At 52.1% G+C, this 18550-nt stretch overlaps 1 protein-coding gene across 1 annotated transcript; it reads right to left on the bottom strand.

The window, feature by feature from the left end:
• Positions 1-1380: 1380 nt before the first annotated feature.
• Positions 1381-3918, bottom strand: LOC147913969 (lymphocyte antigen 6K-like). The gene is made up of 3 exons (XM_087447097.1): positions 3822-3918; positions 2857-2958; positions 1381-1667 (listed from the first exon to the last, which is right to left on the bottom strand). The coding sequence occupies exons 1-3, from the start codon at positions 3898-3900 to the stop codon at positions 1381-1383; spliced, it is 468 nt and encodes a 155-aa protein (XP_087303223.1). The 5' UTR covers positions 3901-3918.
• Positions 3919-18550: the final 14632 nt, after the last annotated feature.

The raw sequence follows: 18550 nt of genomic DNA, 5'->3' as shown, positions 1-18550 counted from the left end.
TTTGACTGCCTGTTACTGTATGCTGCACATAACCGTCCTCCTTTTGAAGAGACTCCCCTGTCAGGTTGCCATGGAAACTGCCATGTGCTTGACCTCTTACCTCTCTTGCTCTGTCAGGGCGAAGCACCCACTCTCGCCAGCCCTAACAAAAGTGGTGCTCCCCAACTCCAGTCCCAGGCTGAGTCGGGAGTAGCTGCTGCACACTGGTCCTGGGAACAGGAACGAGCAGCAGGGCCTGAGCACAAAGCCTGCGCTGGGAAAAGGGATGTGCACACAGCAGGAGCCCAGCAGATGCCGGAAATCATACCCAAACCCGGAGTTGCTGGCCAACCTCAGGGGCCCTTGCTCCCCACTTTTCCCCAGGGTGGACTTAGGCCTCCGGTTTGGAGGGTTCAGACGTGACAGAGACAGCCCTCCCCCCTGCCTCAGGGACAGCACAGAAACCACCCTGCGCCTGCCCCACACTGCCTCATTCTGGGGCCACTGAGACACTTTCTGGAAGGTTTCCTGGCTGCCCCACCCAGCGGTCTCCCTGTGTCAGAGCAGGTAGGGGCTAGCCAGGGTGCAGGGGCAGAACAGAGAGGAAGGTGAGCAGGGGGTGGGGCCGCGCCCTGCCCGACACTGAGCCAACACCACAAGGGAGAAAGCAATTGTTTCGGGCAGGACTTGGACTTTTCGGCCCTCTTTGCATGGCTCCATCTCAACTGAAACACAAAAAAGAGTTGACCCTGCTACTACCTACCCGGCCCAAGTTTCAGATGCTGGACAAATGCATGTGTGAGAATTTGTGAGTCCACACTCCTGTGCCAGTGAAGTCCAAGTTTATTCCACAGAATTCCTGTCTTCTGGCTCCTGGAATCCAGCAGGGAGAGCTGAGGAGCAGCAGCCCAGGTGCCTCCCCCATCAAAAGAGGGGTGTCCCTAAGACCACGGCCCCCCAACCCCATGCTGAGAAGTCCTTCACTCCAGGGATGTCTTAGCCCAAATCCCTCTGTCTCCCACACTGACCCTGGATCCCCCAAAAGGTCAGAAGCATCTGACCACCACTCTACATGGGTGGTCCTTAGCTCCTCCTCCATCAGTACTGGCGCCCCCCGGAGGTGAGGAGGAGTAAAGAGTGACTGTCGGCAACAAACGAGGTACAAGGCTTGATGTCAAAGAGAAATGCCTGTAAACAAAACCACTGTTGGGAGGGTTTGGGCTTGCTCTGAATGCAAGCTGTGGGCTATAGCCACCTGGGTTTGGTCCCCACCCTCCTACTCCAAGGTGCCTGGAAGCCAGACCATGAGCTAATGAATGGAAAACAAGTTTAATGCAACAGGTTGCGACTTTCTGCAGAGTCTACGTCACTGTGCGAGCTCCAGAAGGCGGGCTCTGGGGCTCATGGCAGTCTGAGGCCCAGGAACGCAGAGGTGAGCGGCAGGAAAATGCCCCTCCCAGCACGGCTGCTCCTCGGGCCATTTGCTCCTCCAGCTTCTTTATAGCTCTCGTCTTCGTCATCTTTGATCTCTGGTTCTGCGGTATTGCAAAGGGAAGTTCCACAGCACATCGCATATAGGAAGGGAGTAGGCTGCAGCAGTGTAAAAGTCTTGGCTACCAGATTTGGAACACTTACTGGACAATACTTCGAGCACTGCTTTGAAACATAGAAGAAACGTGGAAAGACTCCTAACAGAAAATAAAGACAGACAGAGAGAAAAGAAACACGTGAGTTGGAAGCAGCGACACCAAGGATGTTTCTGTCCGTCCCTCCTGGCGCCCCCTCTCAGCGACCCACATTCAAAGAGAGCAGGAGGCAGAGTCAGGAGCCATCAGCGAGGAGGAAGAGGCTCAGGCCTCTGTGTTCAGAGCTGCTTCTGGGGGTGGGAGGTGGCTTGTGTGCAGCCCTGGCCTGTCCAAGTGCCCTGGGAACCTGGGGGGTCTGGGGGGTCTCCGGGGGGGAATGTACAGGCTCCGAATGCCTCAACTCCTCAAACACAGAGTTGCTGAGGCCTCTGTGACCACGGACAGACACATGGGAGCGAGAGACTCCTGGCCATCCTGGCCACGGCCCAGGGCTCGGAGCTGGCCTCTCAGTGAGCTGCTGCCCAGCGCCTGGGTGCGAGGGCCCTGACAACGGGCCTGCCGCACGGGCACAGCTCAGCGCTGGGCGACGGGGCCGGTCTCATGACTTCACCTCGTCTCGAACTTCATCGTGCAAATCATTTTCCATTTACTAAGCTGTAAAGTCCACGTGCGTGCAGTGAGGCTTAAGCCTCCACTCAGCACCCCGCACGTGTCCTGGGACATGGAAGGCCCCTGGGAGCAGTCGATGGACTGATCTGACTTCTGGAGCCCTGACAGCGCCACAGCTGGGATGCCGGGGCCTTCCGCTCACTTGGGGGGAGCTCTCCTGCGGCGAGAAGTTCTCGGGTGAACGACAGATGACAGAGGGATGGTCTTCACCACCTTTGTAAAGTACACACACTCCTTTCAGGACATATTTAGGCCCACACCCCTAACTGTGTACAACTCTTAGAAAAGCTGTTCCCAGTGGGAGGTCTGAAACCACTAAAGCTTAACTTTCCGTTTACAAGTGAATGAAAATAAGACTCTCCTCTTCTCTTCCTCCCCCCAGTATTTCGTCTTGACCGACTGTGACGCCTGCTGCCCTATAGCCACACCGTTCCTACCTGGGCTGGGTCACCTCTCTCACCTGCCTGCAATCCTGGCGTCTCAGGACCTTGCTCTTCACAATGAAAAAACAGGTCACTTTTATACTAGCTATTCTCTGTTGAGGAAAACTCCACAGACCCTAAATCCTGAACATATTCTCATGACCTGCCTGTGGGACGGCAGTAGGAACTGAGGTACTTACTCATGGCAACAAGAGCACAAAATTGAACATCCTCGGCACAGTTTGTGGGATTAGCGCATCCGAAATTATTCTCTTGCTCACAAACGTGACAGCTCAGTGCAGCTGGAACGAGGAATGAGAGAGAAAGTGGGATGTTCCTTCAGTTCTCCAGTCCTATCAGAGCATCACCCCCGTGCTCTCCCTCCTCCGAGTGAGCACAAACCAGGGGTCCCAGCCTCCCCACGCCCCACAGCCCACCCCGGCCCCTGACTTCTTTGTCTTCTCACTGCTGGGCTTCCCTCACACACCCAGACCCAGACACACGGCGTGGACACGGACACGCACAGACACCCACCACTGCACTCGGCCCCTCTCGCCCCGACGTGCACGCCCACACCTTCACACAGAGACACTCGCATCCCCACACCCTCACACAGATGTGCGCACACACCTTCCCACCCGCCTTCCTGGCCCACCAAGAGCCTCCTCCAGCACCCGGCTCCACCCTCCTCTTCCCCCCAGGCCTGCGTCCTGACCCCAGCGCCGCAGCCCACTGCTGGGTCTGGGCTGGGGCAGGACTCGCTCCCGAGCGAGAAGCTGCTCACCCTCTAGCGGCTTTCCCCGTTCTCAGAGACAGCCCTGGAAGGCCCGACGAGGGCCAGGCCAGGCTGGGCTTCCAGCCTGACGTCTCCCAAGAAGGCAGGGCCACTGAGGGGAGAGCAGCGCGCTGGGGAATAAACCTGGGATCCGGCCACCCCTGCCTGCCCTGGGGGGAGCCCCAAATCGAGACGCTCCCCCATTAGGTGTCCAGGTCAGCTGGCCGCCCTCCCGATGCTCTCCTGCTCACTGATTCCTGTGCTCTGCAACTGCCCGCAGCCACCTGGGGTCACTTTAATGTCCAGACGTGGGTGACCACCGCATGTCTGCACAGCCCTTCCAGCCTGCCTCCTTCTCCCAGCCCAGGAGACTGAGGGGCCCAGACTTACCCTGTTTTCCAGACACGGTGACGTTTGTCTCCACCTGCGGCAGGCCCACGACCAGGAGCAAAACAAGGAGGACCGTCATTTCCAGTGGTTCCTGGCCCTGGACCTGAGGAGCACGGCCACTCGGTCAGCTCTGTGGCTCCAGAGTTACACCTGGCGCCTGTGTGCCCCCACCATTCAAAGCCCTTTCCCACTGGACGGCCAAGGGGCGACAGCCCGCGCCCTGAGCAGGGCAGCGCAGCGGGTCCACAGAGGAAGGCACCCACGGACCCATCTCAGATGCGCCGCAGTGGAGCCGTGGAAACAACTGCGACAGGTGAAAATCTGAACAGCAGCCAGAGGGGAGAAAAGGCGGTACCTTCCGGCAGCAACAGTCCCACCGATGGCTGGTCTTCCCACACCAGCCAGGAGAAAGAGACAACCCACGAGGACCACAGCTTCCGAACACTGTAGAAAGACGACACTGTCACCAAGACTGCTACTCTGCTGAAGCAAAAACACACTTCCAAGAGGAAGGCCAAAGGAAGAGGGTTTGACACAAAACTGGGTGATGCCTCGGTGCCGGCAGACCCCACACGAGACCTACTGACGGTGTGACACACTCGGAAATAGAAGCCACGACAGCCAGCGCCGCAGCAGAGGAGCAAGAGCGGCCCGGGTGGACACGCTCCGTCAGCGTCAGCCAGGCAGACTTCAGGACAAAAGGCCTGCAGGAGACAAGGGCAGGGGAGCTCAGGTCCCGAAGGAACTTCTGCAACTCAGTCAGAGGACGTCCTCTGACCCCAGCCGCACTGCGCAGGGCATCAGTCAGGAAGGAAAACTAGAAAATCTCCGCCTTCGGAAGTTGAGGGCACACTTCCCAACAGCAGACGCCCCCTTGGTTCCCAGTGAAAATAAGCAATATCTGGGGCAGGGTAACGATAAACACAGGACGCACAAGGCCCGCCGTCAGCAGCCTCAAGAGACGTGGCAGGGAAAGTAGGCTCTACAAGTTCACGTCGGAAAGGGAAGAAAGGCTGAAGCCCAGGATCTCCTAGCCACCTCAGACACCAAGAGACTGACCAATTCCACCCAAAACGAAGGGCCTGAAAACACAAGAAAAGTAGAAGCGGGAAGGGGGAGGGGTGCTGGGTGGGGTCCAGATGGGGCTGGGACCCCAGGTGGGGACTGTGTGGGGGCGGGAGAGCCCGGGACCCCAGGGAGGGGGCGCCGTGTGGGGGCGGGAGACCCTGGGACCCCGGGGAGGGGGCACTGTGTGGTGGGGGGGAGACCCCGGGGACCCCAGGGAGTGACTGTGTGGGGGCGGGAGACCCCGGGACCCCAGCGGAGGGGCGTCCTGTGGGGTGGGAGACCCTGGGACCCCAGGGGAGTGTGTGGGGCGGGAGACCCGGGACCCCAGAGAAGGGGGCGCTGTGTGGTGGGGGGGAGACCTCGGGACCCCAAGGAGTGACTGTGTGGGGGCGGGAGACCCTGGGACCCCAGGGGGCTAGTGTGTGGGGGCGGGAGACCCCGGGACCCCAAGGGGGGACTGTGTTGGGGAGGGGGCGCCGTGTGGCGCCCGGGGACCCCGGGATCCCAGGGGGCGCTGTGTGGTCGGGGCTGCACCGACGTCTGGACGGCTGGGGGCACCAGCAGGACGGGGGACCCCTGCTCGAGGGCGGCTGGGCCCCCCCCCTGCCCGCGCACCCCTGGAGGGCCGCCCCCGGGAACCTCGGACGCTGACCCGGACGGAGGTCTGACCCTCTGCTCCGCCCACGTCCACCGCGAACCTCCCCCTCCCCTGAGACCTTCCTGAATCTTCGGTTCCACTCGCCCGCGGCGCGCCCGGCCCTTCTGGAAGCCTCGGCGCTGAGCGGCCCGGAGGACGGGCAGCGGCGGATAAGGCGCAGCCGTCCGTGAGCGCGGGGAGGACGCTCAGGGTCGGAGGGCAGTGTCTGCAGCAGGAGCGCGTCCTCAGGGGTCTCCTCTCAGCCTTCGCACAGCTTCTGGAAGATTCGCCGGGCCTTGGGGACTGCGTCGCCCAGAAGGCGCTTCTATCAGACGGCTTAGCGGAGGGGTTCCAGAAGGTTCTGAGTGCTTTCCCAAGGGCTCCGGGTGGTGCCGAGGGTTCCAGAAGGCTCTAACCGCTTCCCTCAGAGGGGCGGGCGGACCGGAAAGTTCCAGAGATCTGGGGGGGAGGTCACGGTGGGGCGAGGGCGGCACTACAGGCTGGGACCTCCGTCCGGGTCAGCGTCCGAGGTTCCCGGGGGCGGCCCTCCAGGGGTGCGCGGGCAGGGGGGGCCCAGCCGCCCTCGAGCAGGGGTCCCCCGTCCCGCTGGTGCCCCCAGCCGTCCAGACGTCGGTGCAGCCCCGACCACACGGCGCCCCATCCGCTGGGGTCCCGGGGTCTCTCGCCCCCATACAGTGACTCCCTGGGGTTCCGGGGTCTCTCCCGCACCACACAGTGCCCCCTTCTCTGGGGTCCCGGGGTCTCCCGCCCCGACACGGGGCCCCTCCCCGGGGTCCCGGGCTCTCCCGCCTGCACTCGGCGCCCCCACCCGGGGTCCTGGCCTCTCCCGCCCGCACACGGCGCCCCCTCCCCGGGGTCCCGGGGCCCCAGGTGCCCAGGTAGCTGGGACCCTCAGGCAGTCCCATGCAGGGTGCATGTCAAGGGCTGCCACCACCTGGGTGGGTTCCTCGCGGGGACGCACAGCCAGCTTGGGATGCACCCCTCTCAGAGAGGCCCCCGCTTGGCACTGAGTGACCCTACTCCTGAAAGGAGATAGGGTGCCCCAGGGAGCCGGGCTGGGTGGGTCCCGGAGAGGCAGTTTCCAGAAGGACCGTTTACAGCAGTGGGGGTCCTGATGGGTCCCTGCAAGGAAATGTTTCAGGCGCAGACACAGGCTCGTGGCTCCCTTGAGCACAGTGCTCCCGACACCTGCACTCGGGTGGGGCTGCCACACCCTCCCCTGCCAGCAGGTCAGGGCTACATGATGCCCGGCTGAGGAAGACAGGACTCCGGGGGGCAGCACTCTCCAGGTACACTGGGGACAGCTTGCAAGTCAGGCTTCTGGCATCTTCTGCATTAGTTCTCCTATTCTAGTCACCCCCCCTCCCCCGATTGTGGAGGTGCTTGTACGAGCAGGAAATACCTCAGTGGACAGTGTGGAAACGCTTTTGACAGTTGCTCTAGAGGGCGGGAGTCCAGGAGTAGATAAGGAGAAGCCCTTGGCCCCCTGGGCCTCGGGTGTGCTCCTCGTGGAGGCAGCCCCAGGACCTCGCTGACTTGGCTGAGCTCCGCCTGATGGAGAGCAGGGACGATGGCTGACTAAGAGGAGGGCGTGAGCATGGCCAAGGCTTTGAGTGTGGGAAGGGCCTGCTGCCCCCAGTCCCTGCCCAGAGGGGCTCCCAGCCCAGAGGGGGAGGGGCGTGCAGGTGGGGAGAGCAGCCAGAGAGTCACTGCTGGTGGACGCTGGCAGCCAGAAGCCCGGCACACGGAGCCACACCCTTGATGATGTGCACCCTGGGTCTCCTCACCTACAGAGTCGGCTCCTGCAGGAAATGATGTTCGTCTATGCCTTGCTCCTCGCCACGGGGTTGCCACTGGTGGATGTGAATAGAACCATAGGACCTTCCCCCCAGGGGAGGGCGCGCTGTGAATATCGGGCTTTCTGACCGTCACGGAGGGGACGAGAATTCACAGAGTTATCGGAGGTCATTGGAAGCGTTTGAGTGGAAGTTTCATCCTCTGGCCCAGCTGAGGCTTCCTTTGTCAGTGCAGTTGACGGGCAGGGAGTGGATCTGGAGAGTGTGTGAGCAAGGTTAGGTCCGTGAGAGGGTCAGGAGGGAGGAGGGCTTCCCCCAAAGAGCAGTGGACCCGGAGACCTGATGGGGAAGCTCTAGCTGCGGCCCTTCCCCGTCGGGGACAGGCAGAAGTGGCCAAGTCCAGGGAATCTGGGAGGGCGCTGCCTCTCAAGACTGTCAGGCCTTCCTTGGACACGTGGACCCCATCTGCAGAGCGTGGGGTTCCCACACCTGGCCATCTGGTGGTGTTCCCTACAGCCTGTCTCTTGGGACAGGTAAAGGTCCTGGGTGTACCCGGTTTCTGCCCAGGGAGCTGGTCCTGGCAGACTCAGAGCCCACCGAGGCTGAGCTGTGCAGGCCTCTGCAAGTCCTTCGAGGCGGAAGGAAGGGGCCAGCTGCTGGAGGAGGCTGCAGTGGGCTGACTGGTAACAGGGAGGGAAATGCGTGTCCAAGCAGGACGCTGATGCTGCTTTCTTTCCTCTCAGGGACCTATAATTTGACATGCCATTACTGTTCCGTAAACAACTTTAGATGTACAGCCATTAAAACATGTCCCTATGACATCAGATGCAGTCTGATCGTCTCGATTCATAAGTACCTGTTTCTTTTTCTTACACCTGGTCAATTAGTCAACCCACCTGAGGAGTTTCAGGGGGCTGGGTCAATCTGTTTTTCTTCTGCACCAGCCCCGTGGCCCTTGGCCTGCTCTTTTCCCCATCCTGAGAGCATGTTCCCAGGCACTCGGCTCCGCCCCAGGAACGGGCAGTGTGCACCATCAGGGAGAGCCATGCAGTCGTCGAGTCGTCAGTGTGCATGTCTCCTGCGAGGTCTCCAGGGGCTGGGAGGATCGCTGCACCTCCAGGCCTTGTCGGTCCCTGGTCACGTGTGTAGACGCCACAGTGCCGCCTGGGCGACTCCTCAGTGCACCTTTAATTCTAGCCATGTGGGGTGGGCTTCCAGCTAAGCAGGCCCAAGAAGTGGACACACCGTGGACTCCTCGGGGCAGTGCCTACCCCACACAGATGCCAAGGCCAAGTGTGGGGTCAGGGCAGAGCTGACCTTCCAGGATGCTCTGAGAAGGGGGTCCCTCTCCCCAGGGCCCTAACCTCAAGAACACGTAGGGCCAGAGGCCGGTGACCGTTTGATTAACCTGGGAGGCTGCAGCCGGTGTAGGGCCCCGGCAGGGAGGTGGAGGCCTTGTCTGGGGCCCCACGCAGGGCCCCTCTGCCAGCCCCTGTTCTCCGCAGGGACTGTGGCTCTCGTTGCATTTTCACACTCCGTTTTGTGTTCAAAGCACCCTGCAGAACAGTCCTCTGAACCCCACTGTTCATCAGACCAGCTGCTATCACCCTACGGGTGTCTGCCGGCTCCGGACACAGGCAGGAGCTGAGAATCTGTGCGTTGCTTCTGCAGTGGGCTCCTGTTTGGTGCCTGCTCCACCCATCAATATCCAGTGTTGTGGCTGGACCCGCCCTGGTGGTTCTTACTATGATTGCAAGATGCCCTTTAGCGACACCCATAAGGAAACTTTGAAAAACAAAAGGTTTATTACCCACAGGACCTGGAAATTACACAGCACGCCTGGGGCCACACAGTGAGGTCACAGGGAGAGAGTGAGCAAGCGTGGGCCTGGGGTTCTGCTTTTATTGGGGTCGAGGGTGGGGGCCTAGGGTTTCACGGGCTCACTCTTTATTCATGAATTTAAAACATAAGAGTGGAATTTAAAGCACAGGAAGAGAAAAAGCAAGAGGCCCCAAAAGTCAGTTATAGAAACCAACCAAGATCTCTGAACAAAGCAGCCTGGGGGGCAGGTAGGGGGGTGGCGGGGGCTGGCTTTTATGGCGTCCCTTGGCAGCCACCTGTTTACTGGAGATAGCCGCCTTTGAAGTCAATGGCCCTTTGAAGTAGGCACCCCCACGATCAAAGCTGACATGAGGCACTTGCCTTCCAACAGGAAAGCCCCCTGTCAGGGCTGCCCTACAGCACGTCTGGGCGAGTGGACGAGTGGTGTGTCGCCACATTGGGATTACTGCTCCTGAAGGGGGCTGGGAACTGTGTTTCCAGGAATCACATCCCTGGATGGCTCTGGGGTATGCTTTGCCAAGAGAGAACTTGTGTGAGATTCCCAAGGCGGAGGGGAAGCAGAGACTTTTTCTCTGGAAGGTCCTGGTGGTTTTGCACCAGTAGCGGACACCAGGGGACCCCAGCCTGACCTCACTCTCGTCCTGCTTCACCTCCATGCCCTCATCCCCATTGCTGGGCCTTTCGACCAAGAGCAGTTCCTGAGACCCCAGCGCGTGCAGGGCTGCTGCCTGCATTGGCACAGGTGCTCTGAGGGAGCACTGCAACATCTCCGCGAGACTTCCTCGCGTGGGCTGCGGTGGGAGGACAGAGGAGCACGGCTTTTGATGCTTTTCTGCAATGTTCTACTCTTCCACCCTGCCTCAGCTGCAAGTGGACCTGCTGCTGGACTCTCGCTCTGATCGTCAGCCCCCGACCCCATACACTTCCATTTCTCAGCCCCATACACTTCCATTTCTCAGCTCCTCACACAGTCATGGAAGCCAGAACACCTGGGTTCAATAACTTATCCCCGTAGAGGCTCAGAGGTGCAGTTTTCCAGAATGATCCTGATGGATTCTGGGACAAAGAGTTTATAAGAGCATTCGGCAGAGACCTGAGACTGCTGGCTTGGTTAGGTAATTTCCCCTTTGCGATATTTGCTCATTTCTGGGCCTGTACAGGATGGTAAGCATAAACCCTCTATGGAAAAATTTTGAATGTCAGAGACTGAGCTTCCACCCGCACTCAGAATCAATGAAGTATTGACAGGTGGACAGACGCATAGCCTATGTGACAGAATAGAGAGCCCAGAAACAGCCCCACACAAATACGCCCATGACTTTTCACAAAGATGCAAAAACAATCAATGAGAAAGGATAGTCTCCTTGACATCCACAGGGAAAAATGAACCTTGACCTAAACCTCAAACCTTATATGAAAATCAGCTCAAATGGATCATGGGCTTAAATGTAAAAGGTAAAGCTCTAAAACTTTTAGAAAAAGAAAATGCATGGGGGAAAATCTTTAGCATCTAAAGCTAGCCAAAGAGTTCTTACACTTGATGCCAAAGCACGACCAATAAAAAGTAAATTAGTAACATTGGACCTCGACCAGTTCTAAACATTTTTCTGTGTGAAAGACCCTGTCGGAGGATGAAAAGATAAGCTACAGCCTGGGAGAAAGCACGTGCAGACCACGTGCCACAAAGGACTCACGTCCTTTATCAGACCTTTGAAAATCCACAGTAAAAACGCAGCCAATCTCATTAGAAAATGAGCAAAGACAGGAAGAGACATTTCACCACAGTGGGTTCACCCAGGGCAATTAAGCACATGAATAGATTTCAACAGTTTTAGCCATTAGGGAAAATGCAAATTAAAAACACAATTAGATATCAGTAATCAGAGTGGCCAAAATAGTAAATAGTGACCACACCAAATGCTGGCCAGGATGTAAAGAAACCAGATTGTTCATACTTTGACAGTGACAGTGAAAAATGGTGCAGCCAATGTGGAGAACAGAGTGGTAGTTTCTTTAAAAGCTAAACATACAACTAGCGTACCTTCCCCAAATTGCACTTCTGGGTGTTTCCCCCAGAGAAATGAACACTTATGTCCACGCAAAAATGTGCGCATCGATGTAGACAGCAGCTTTCTTTGTAAAACCCCAAGCCTGGAAACATCCCAGATGTCCCTCAATGTGCAAGGAGTAAACAAACCGTGGTACCTCCGCACCAGAGGATATTAATCAGCAGTGAAAAAGAGCAAAGTGTTGATATGTGCACCAGCTTGAATGCACAGCCAGGGAATTAGGCTGAGGGAAAAAGGCAATCTCCAAAGGGTACATAGCATAGAGTTCCATTTATATAACATTCTAGAAATGACAGACCTATAGAAACGGACACCAAATTAGTTTTGTAGGGGTCATGGTCTGGGGATTTGTGTGGAAAAGAGGCTACTGTGTCCGTAGAAGGGATAATTGTGGTGATAAACTCTTCTTTATCCTCACTGTTGTGAATGCCAGTACCCTAGCTAGTTGTGATATTGTACTACAGTTGTGCAAGATGTTACCATCGGAAGTAACTGAGTAAAGGACACACAGGATCTTTCTGTATTTCCTGCAACTGCATTGAATATACACTTATCTCAAAGTAAAATACTTAATGGAAAAGAAATTTAAAAATGAACATAGTAATTACATTACTATAAAGTGGTTACAATTAGGAACCCAAGACTTTCAGAGTGAACAAAAAATAATGTATTCTGTTTACTAGAGACATGCTTTAAAATAAGAACATAAAATATTTGAATATGAAATATAGAAAATGGTATACAATTTAAATGCCCAGGGGGCCGGCCCGGTGGCACAAGCGGTTAAATGTGCGTGCTCGCTGCAGCGGCTGGGGGTTCACTAGTTGGGATCCCAGGCACGCAGCGACACACTGCTTGTCAAGCCATGCCGTGGTGGCATACCATATAAAGTAGAAAAAGATGGGCATGGATGTTAGCCCAGGGCCAGTCTTCCTCAGCAAAAAGAGGAGGGTGGCAGATGTTAGCTCAGGGCTGATGTTCCTCACAAAATAAATAAAATAAATAAATAAATAAATAAATACTGCCCAGAGGAAGCTCTTATACACACACTGAGGCAAAGTAAACATTAAGACAAGAGCATTACTTATGTGAAGAGCCACATTTTTAGGAGCTAAAGGGATAAATCTACCAAGAAGTTATCCTTGTCTAAATCTATATGTGCCCAATAACACAGGATGAAAATACATAAAGAAAAAACTTTGATAGAACTTAGGAACTGCAGGCAAATCCACAAGTATGTAGTTGTCATTAACACTTCTGTCTCCATAGCTTCTAGATGCCAGAGCAAGGAGGCGAGACTTATTACAGCTATAGACCAGGGGTCGAGGAACTTTTTCTGTATAGACCAGGGGCCCGATAGTCAATGCTTTCAGTTTTGTAGGTCTTCTAGTTCCTGTCACAACTACCCAACATGGCCTCTGTGGGGTGGAAACAGCCACAGAGGATAAGTAAACATATGATCATTACTATGTTCTAGCAAAGCTTTTTTTATAGGGGTAGTTCGTGAACTGGATTCATCTCATGGGATCTTGTGTGCCAACCTCTGCTGTAGAAGATGTGAACAACACCATCATAAACAGAGAATAATCACCATATATAAAATGGAGCCAGAAATGATGAAATACATGCTTTTACGGGGTTGCATATGACATTTACAACATGGAGTTCATGCCATGACATAGCGCGAGCATCAACAACTATCAAATGATTGGAATTATTTAGAGTTCCTTCTCTATTACAGTGCAATGAAGCCAGAAATCATTACTCAAAAGTGAGCTAGGAAATCCCCAGCTGCTTAGCAATGGTGCAGAGCATTTCCAAATAACCAATGACACAAAGAGGAGCCACAACACGAGTTAGGAAATATTAAGTTTGAGTGATTATGAAGATGTGACATGTCAAAAATGAGTGGAAAGCTGCAAAAGGAGTGCTTAGAGCAAAATCTATGAGATTCCTGCATCTAGTGGAAGAGAAAAAAGGATGAGAAAGAGCTGAGCTTCCATTCAAGAAGATAAAAAACACGTAGAGAACCCACCCAAAGAAATCAGGAAGGAAAAGTAAGGAGGATAGCAGAAACCCTTGAAATGGAGAAAAGTAAAAAGAACAACATATAAAATCTGCAAAGCCAGTAGTTGGTTCTTTGGAGGGATTCATAATATTGGTAAAACAGAGTAAGGAAAGTCAAAGACAGAAAACTAAAATTCACATTTCTAATATCAGAAATGAAAAGAGAGGCATCCATCAGACCTTACAGACCTTATAAAGAAAATAAGAGACTATTATGAACAACCTCTCTGAGATAAATTTAAGATTCCTGATAAAATGAACAAAAACTTGGAAAACACAACTTAACTGTATCTGACCCACGATGAGATTGTAAAGCTGAAGTCTCCTGAGTCCTTTCTGAAAATCCTACCCAACCAGAGATTGCTTCCCTGGTGAATGTCTCACTAGTTTTATGGGAGAAATCACCCCAATCCTACACAAGCTCTTCCAGGTAATAAACAAGGAGGAGGTGCTCCCCAGCATGTTCATCATGGCGTCTTAACCCTAACAGAAAAACCCAGCAGAGACATTGGAAGAATGAGAATCACAGACGATCCTCTCTTATGACTAGAGATGCAAAAATTCTAACCAAATCTTAACAAGAAAATCATGGTTTATATAAGCCATACAGCATCCAGTGCAGTGCAGTATCCTGGGTGGGATCCTGGAACAGGAAAAGAAGGTGAAGGAAAAATGAATGACATCTGAACAAAGTGTGGAGCTGAGCTAATAAGATTTTATCAGTATTCATTCATCATTTGGGACAAACGAACCATAGTGTGTAAGGAAGGAGAGACAAGACGGGACTGGGTGTGCCATATGTAGGAACTCTTCATATTATCTTTGCATCTCTTCTAAAAACCTGAAACTACTTTAAAATAAAAAGTTCATATTTACACACACACACACACACACACACCATAACCACTACCTCATGGATTAAATCACAGAATTGCAATGTGGCTTACAATTTGAAACTCACTAGTTCAATACACCATATTAACAAGAAAATGGAAAACATCATATAATCTTGACCACAGTTGCTTCGAACTTCTTTTTTTTCCTAAAGATTGGCCCTGAGCTAACATCTGTTGCCAATCTACCTCTCTTTTCTCCCCCCTCCCAAAGCCTCATGTTGTATATTCTAGTTGTAGGTCCCTCTAGTTCTCCTATGTGAGCAGCCGCCACATCATGACTACTGACGGACGAGTGGTGTAGTTCCTTGCTGGGGACAGAACCCAGGCTGGTGAAGCAGATCACACCAAACCTTAACCACTAGGCCATCGGGGTTGGCTCTGAAAACTTTTTGATAAAATCCAACACTCTTTCCCAATTAAAAAGAAAATTGTAAAGAAATGGAAGCAGAGAGGAAATTTTATCTCAAATAAATTATAAGAATTTCATGAGATGGCTGGCCCCATGGCGTAGTAGTTAAGTGCTTGCACTCTGCTACTGGCGGCCCGGGTTTGGATCCTGGGCACGTGCACCGACGCACCGCTTCTCCAGCCATGCTGAGGCCGCCTCCCACATACAGCAACTAGAAGGATGTGCAACTATGACATACAACGATCTACTGGGGCTTTGGGGAAAAAAAGGGGAGGATTGGCAATAGATGTTAGCTCAGAGCCGGTCTTCCTCAGCAAAAAGAGGAGGATTGGCATGGTTGTTAGCTCAGGGCTGATCTTCCTCACACACACAAAAAATTCAATGAGAAGGTGGGAGAGATTTTCCCTTGAGGAGAATCTGGATTAGGAGGCCTGCCCTCACCACCTCTGTGCCCCATGGAACCAGAGTTCTTGGTTGGTTCAGTTGGGCTAGAGGAGGAAATAATATACATGGGGATTGGAAAGACAGAAATTAAATGGCCACTATTCACCAAAGACTACAGACTTTGGAAATAACAAGTGATTTTAGCAAGCACCCTGGGTACAAGATCAGGATTCAAATATCGATTTTAAAAATCAACTGTCTTTTTATACACGAACAATAAAAGATTCAAAATGAAGTTTACCAAAAAATACCAATTTTTAAAGCACCACAATATCAATACCTAGGAAGAAATCCAATTTGATTTGTTCAAGATTCCCACCCAGAAACTGCAAAAACACTATTGAAGTTGAAGACTTAAACCAATAGAAGGAGACACCAAGATTATGGATTGTTAGACCCAATAGAGTCAAGATGGCTGTTCTCCTGAAATTAATCTACAAACTCCATAAAGTTCCAATCAGAGTCTCAGCAGGTTGGGGTGTGTGTGTGTTTGTGTGTGTGTGTGTGACATGTTGATTCCAAATGTTCAAATGTTTATGGAAATAGAAAGGGCGAGGAACAGCGAAGGCAATCTTGTGAGAGAAGAAAAAAGCTGGAGGACTTGCACTCTTGACTGCCAAGAGTATTTATATCATTTCATTAATTAAGACCACGTGGTGTTGGTGTCAGGACTGAAAAATGGACCAATAGAGGAGAAAAGAGGGTGCAGAAAATCCACATCTCTCCAGTTACGTGCTTCCTGACAAAGCTGACCCTGCAGCGAATGGGGAGAAAGATGCTGGTTTACATCAACTAGTGGTGGACAGAGGAGATGTTATACACAATATTTACGCTCTACAAAAGAGCAGTTTCAGGAGGTTTGTAGATCTCAATGTAAATAGTAAAAGAATAAATTTTTTTTTTTATTTTATATTTTCTTTTGTGAGGAAGATTAGCCCTGAGCTAAGCTCCATTGCCAATCCTCCTCTTTTTGCTGAGGAAGATTGGCCCTGGGCTGACATCCGTGCCCATCTTCATCTACTTTACATGGGACGCCGCCACAGCATGGCTTGACAACGGGTGCATCAGCCCAAGTCCAGGATCCAAACCTGCGAACCCCAGGCTGCCAGAAGTGGAGCGCATGAACTTAACCGCTATGCCACTGGGCTGGCCCCTAAAAGAACATAAATTTTTGTAAAGGAAAATGTAGACGAGTATCTTTATGTCCTTTGGATAATTAAGGATTTTTGAAAACTAGGCAAAATACTGCTAGTCACGTAAGAAAAAAGTTGATAAATGGGATTACATAAAAATTAACAAATTCTGCTCCCGAGAAGATAAGACAGTAAAAATGCAAGCCACTGATGCAGAGAAAGCCTTCAAAACACATCTTCAAAAAGACACATATTCAGAATATAGAATGAACTTTTTCCTACTAATCAATAGTTGAAAACTCAGATGATCCAATGGAAATTTGAGCAAAAAGCTTGAAGGCTGTTTACCAGAAAATGATATCACAAAGGGTAACAAATATCAGAAAAGTTGTTTATCATCATTGTTCTTGGTGAAATGCAACTGAAAACCACAATATAGTAATGCCAAGAGGAGTGACTAAGCATTCAAAGACCACCCCACTATGTGTGGGCAAGATTGTGAAGTGTACACGACCCTTTGGAGTATAAATAGGTACAACCACTCTGGAAAACTCTTCCACAGTATCTGCTAAAGCCGTATGTGTGCATCTTAAAGACTCAGCATTACCACTCCTAGGTACACACCTAATAAAAAACTCACACAGGCTCACCTCAAGACAAGGTCGAGAATATTCACTGCAGCACTACTTGGGGTAGACAAAAACCAGAAACGCCTGATGTCCATCAACAATGAACTGCAGCATCGTCATCAATGGGACAGCCTACAGCCATGAGAGTCAACAGGCTACAACAGTGCACAACAGCGGGGATGAATTCCACAAACACGACGTAGAGAAAAGAAGCCAGACACAAGCAAACAGTGTAGGATTTCAATTTCATAAAACTCAAAAACAGGCAAAGCCAATCTATAGGCTTAGAAATCCAGACGCTTGCACCTTTGGCCTTGGCTGCTTATATGGCTGCATAGAGGAACAGAACGAGGAATTCGGGGGATTTCATCCAGTTCACTTTCTTGAGCTGGATGCCGGTTGCATGGTTGTGTGCACCTCGTGAAAATCTGTTCAGCTGTCAACTTAAGATTAAGCGCTTCTCTGTAGCATGTTGGACTTCAATAAACTCTTTACGTGGAAAATAAGGAAAACCAAGTGGCTGGAGTTTAGTCACTAGTTCCTCCTCATGTTATTGAGGAGGCAGCCACAGAGCCGTGAATGGATAAATGGATTGTGGTAAGTTCCAGGACACAGTGTGTGTGTAAACACCATGAGGCTACAAGGGGAACAGAACTCGTGAATGAGGGCTGAGGACTTTAACCCAGGCATTCCTGAAGGAGGCCACAGATGGAGCCTTGGTCAGGTAGCATTGGTTGGCCTAGGCCATCGGGTGAACCCACCATTGAAGGTAATCCCAGTAGCTGTTGGACCTACTTGGGACGGTGCATGAAGTGTGTGCTGGGGAGCAGGTTGGCGTTAAGGGTGCATCAGCGTTTATATGTTGGGCCAGGAGCTGAGATCACCAGGCTGAGGGGTCCAGGCAGGATCCATGCCAACTAAAGGGGCCATGCCAACTGCAGAAAATCAGCTGAAGGCCGCACGGATAGGGGCACTCTGCTTGAGGGTCTGTGTGATCTTTGGGACATGAGTGATACAGGTTTCCTAGTCTCCATTTTCTTTCTAGAGTCCTGGAGTTCTCATGACAAATAATGAGTAGGACATTTCATTTGTAGAGTTACATGACGAGGTGCCCTAATGCTATGTCGGGATGGCCAGAGACAGAGATGAGGTGGTAGTGCAGATAGAAAACCATCCCCAGGAGTAGTTGTTCTTGGAGAAACCAGACCGTCTAGTAGACCTGGATATTCTTTCTCCGTCAAGAATTCTGGCAATATAGTAACACTTGGGGATGTAGAATGTGGGCACAGAGCAAGTTACAGTGAATGTGCTTTGATATTTGCAAGCAGAAAACGTGAAATCAATAATTTTCCTCTCTACTTCTTTTTTAGGTTTGAACTTTCGTGAACTACTCGTTTACAAGGACTGTACGCATACAACTGCACATTTCTATATCCATCCCAAGTGCCTGCTGAAGCCCCAAGAGTAATAAGAACCAATAATTTCTATTTTGTTCGTTGTTGTGGTTCTAGGACTTGCAATGAAGGAGGACCTACTAATATTGAGAGGGACATCTTACCCGATGAAGTAATTGAGGAGGAGATAGAAGGAACGGTGCACTTGGGGGAGTCCAAATTTTTCCTGAGCTTTGCTTCCATCCTAGTCAGTAATATCCTGACATGAGAAGCCTTCTTTGGAGGGTCTGATCATCTCCCTCCATTTCTCAGAGCCAGTTCGCT

Source organism: Ceratotherium simum, chromosome 23 (genome assembly GCF_057802395.1).
Source record: "Ceratotherium simum simum isolate JZ-2026a chromosome 23, ASM5780239v1, whole genome shotgun sequence".
Taxonomy (NCBI): domain Eukaryota; kingdom Metazoa; phylum Chordata; class Mammalia; order Perissodactyla; family Rhinocerotidae; genus Ceratotherium; species Ceratotherium simum.
The sequence above is the reverse complement of the archived record's forward strand: the minus strand, read 5'-3'. Positions and strand labels throughout refer to the sequence as shown.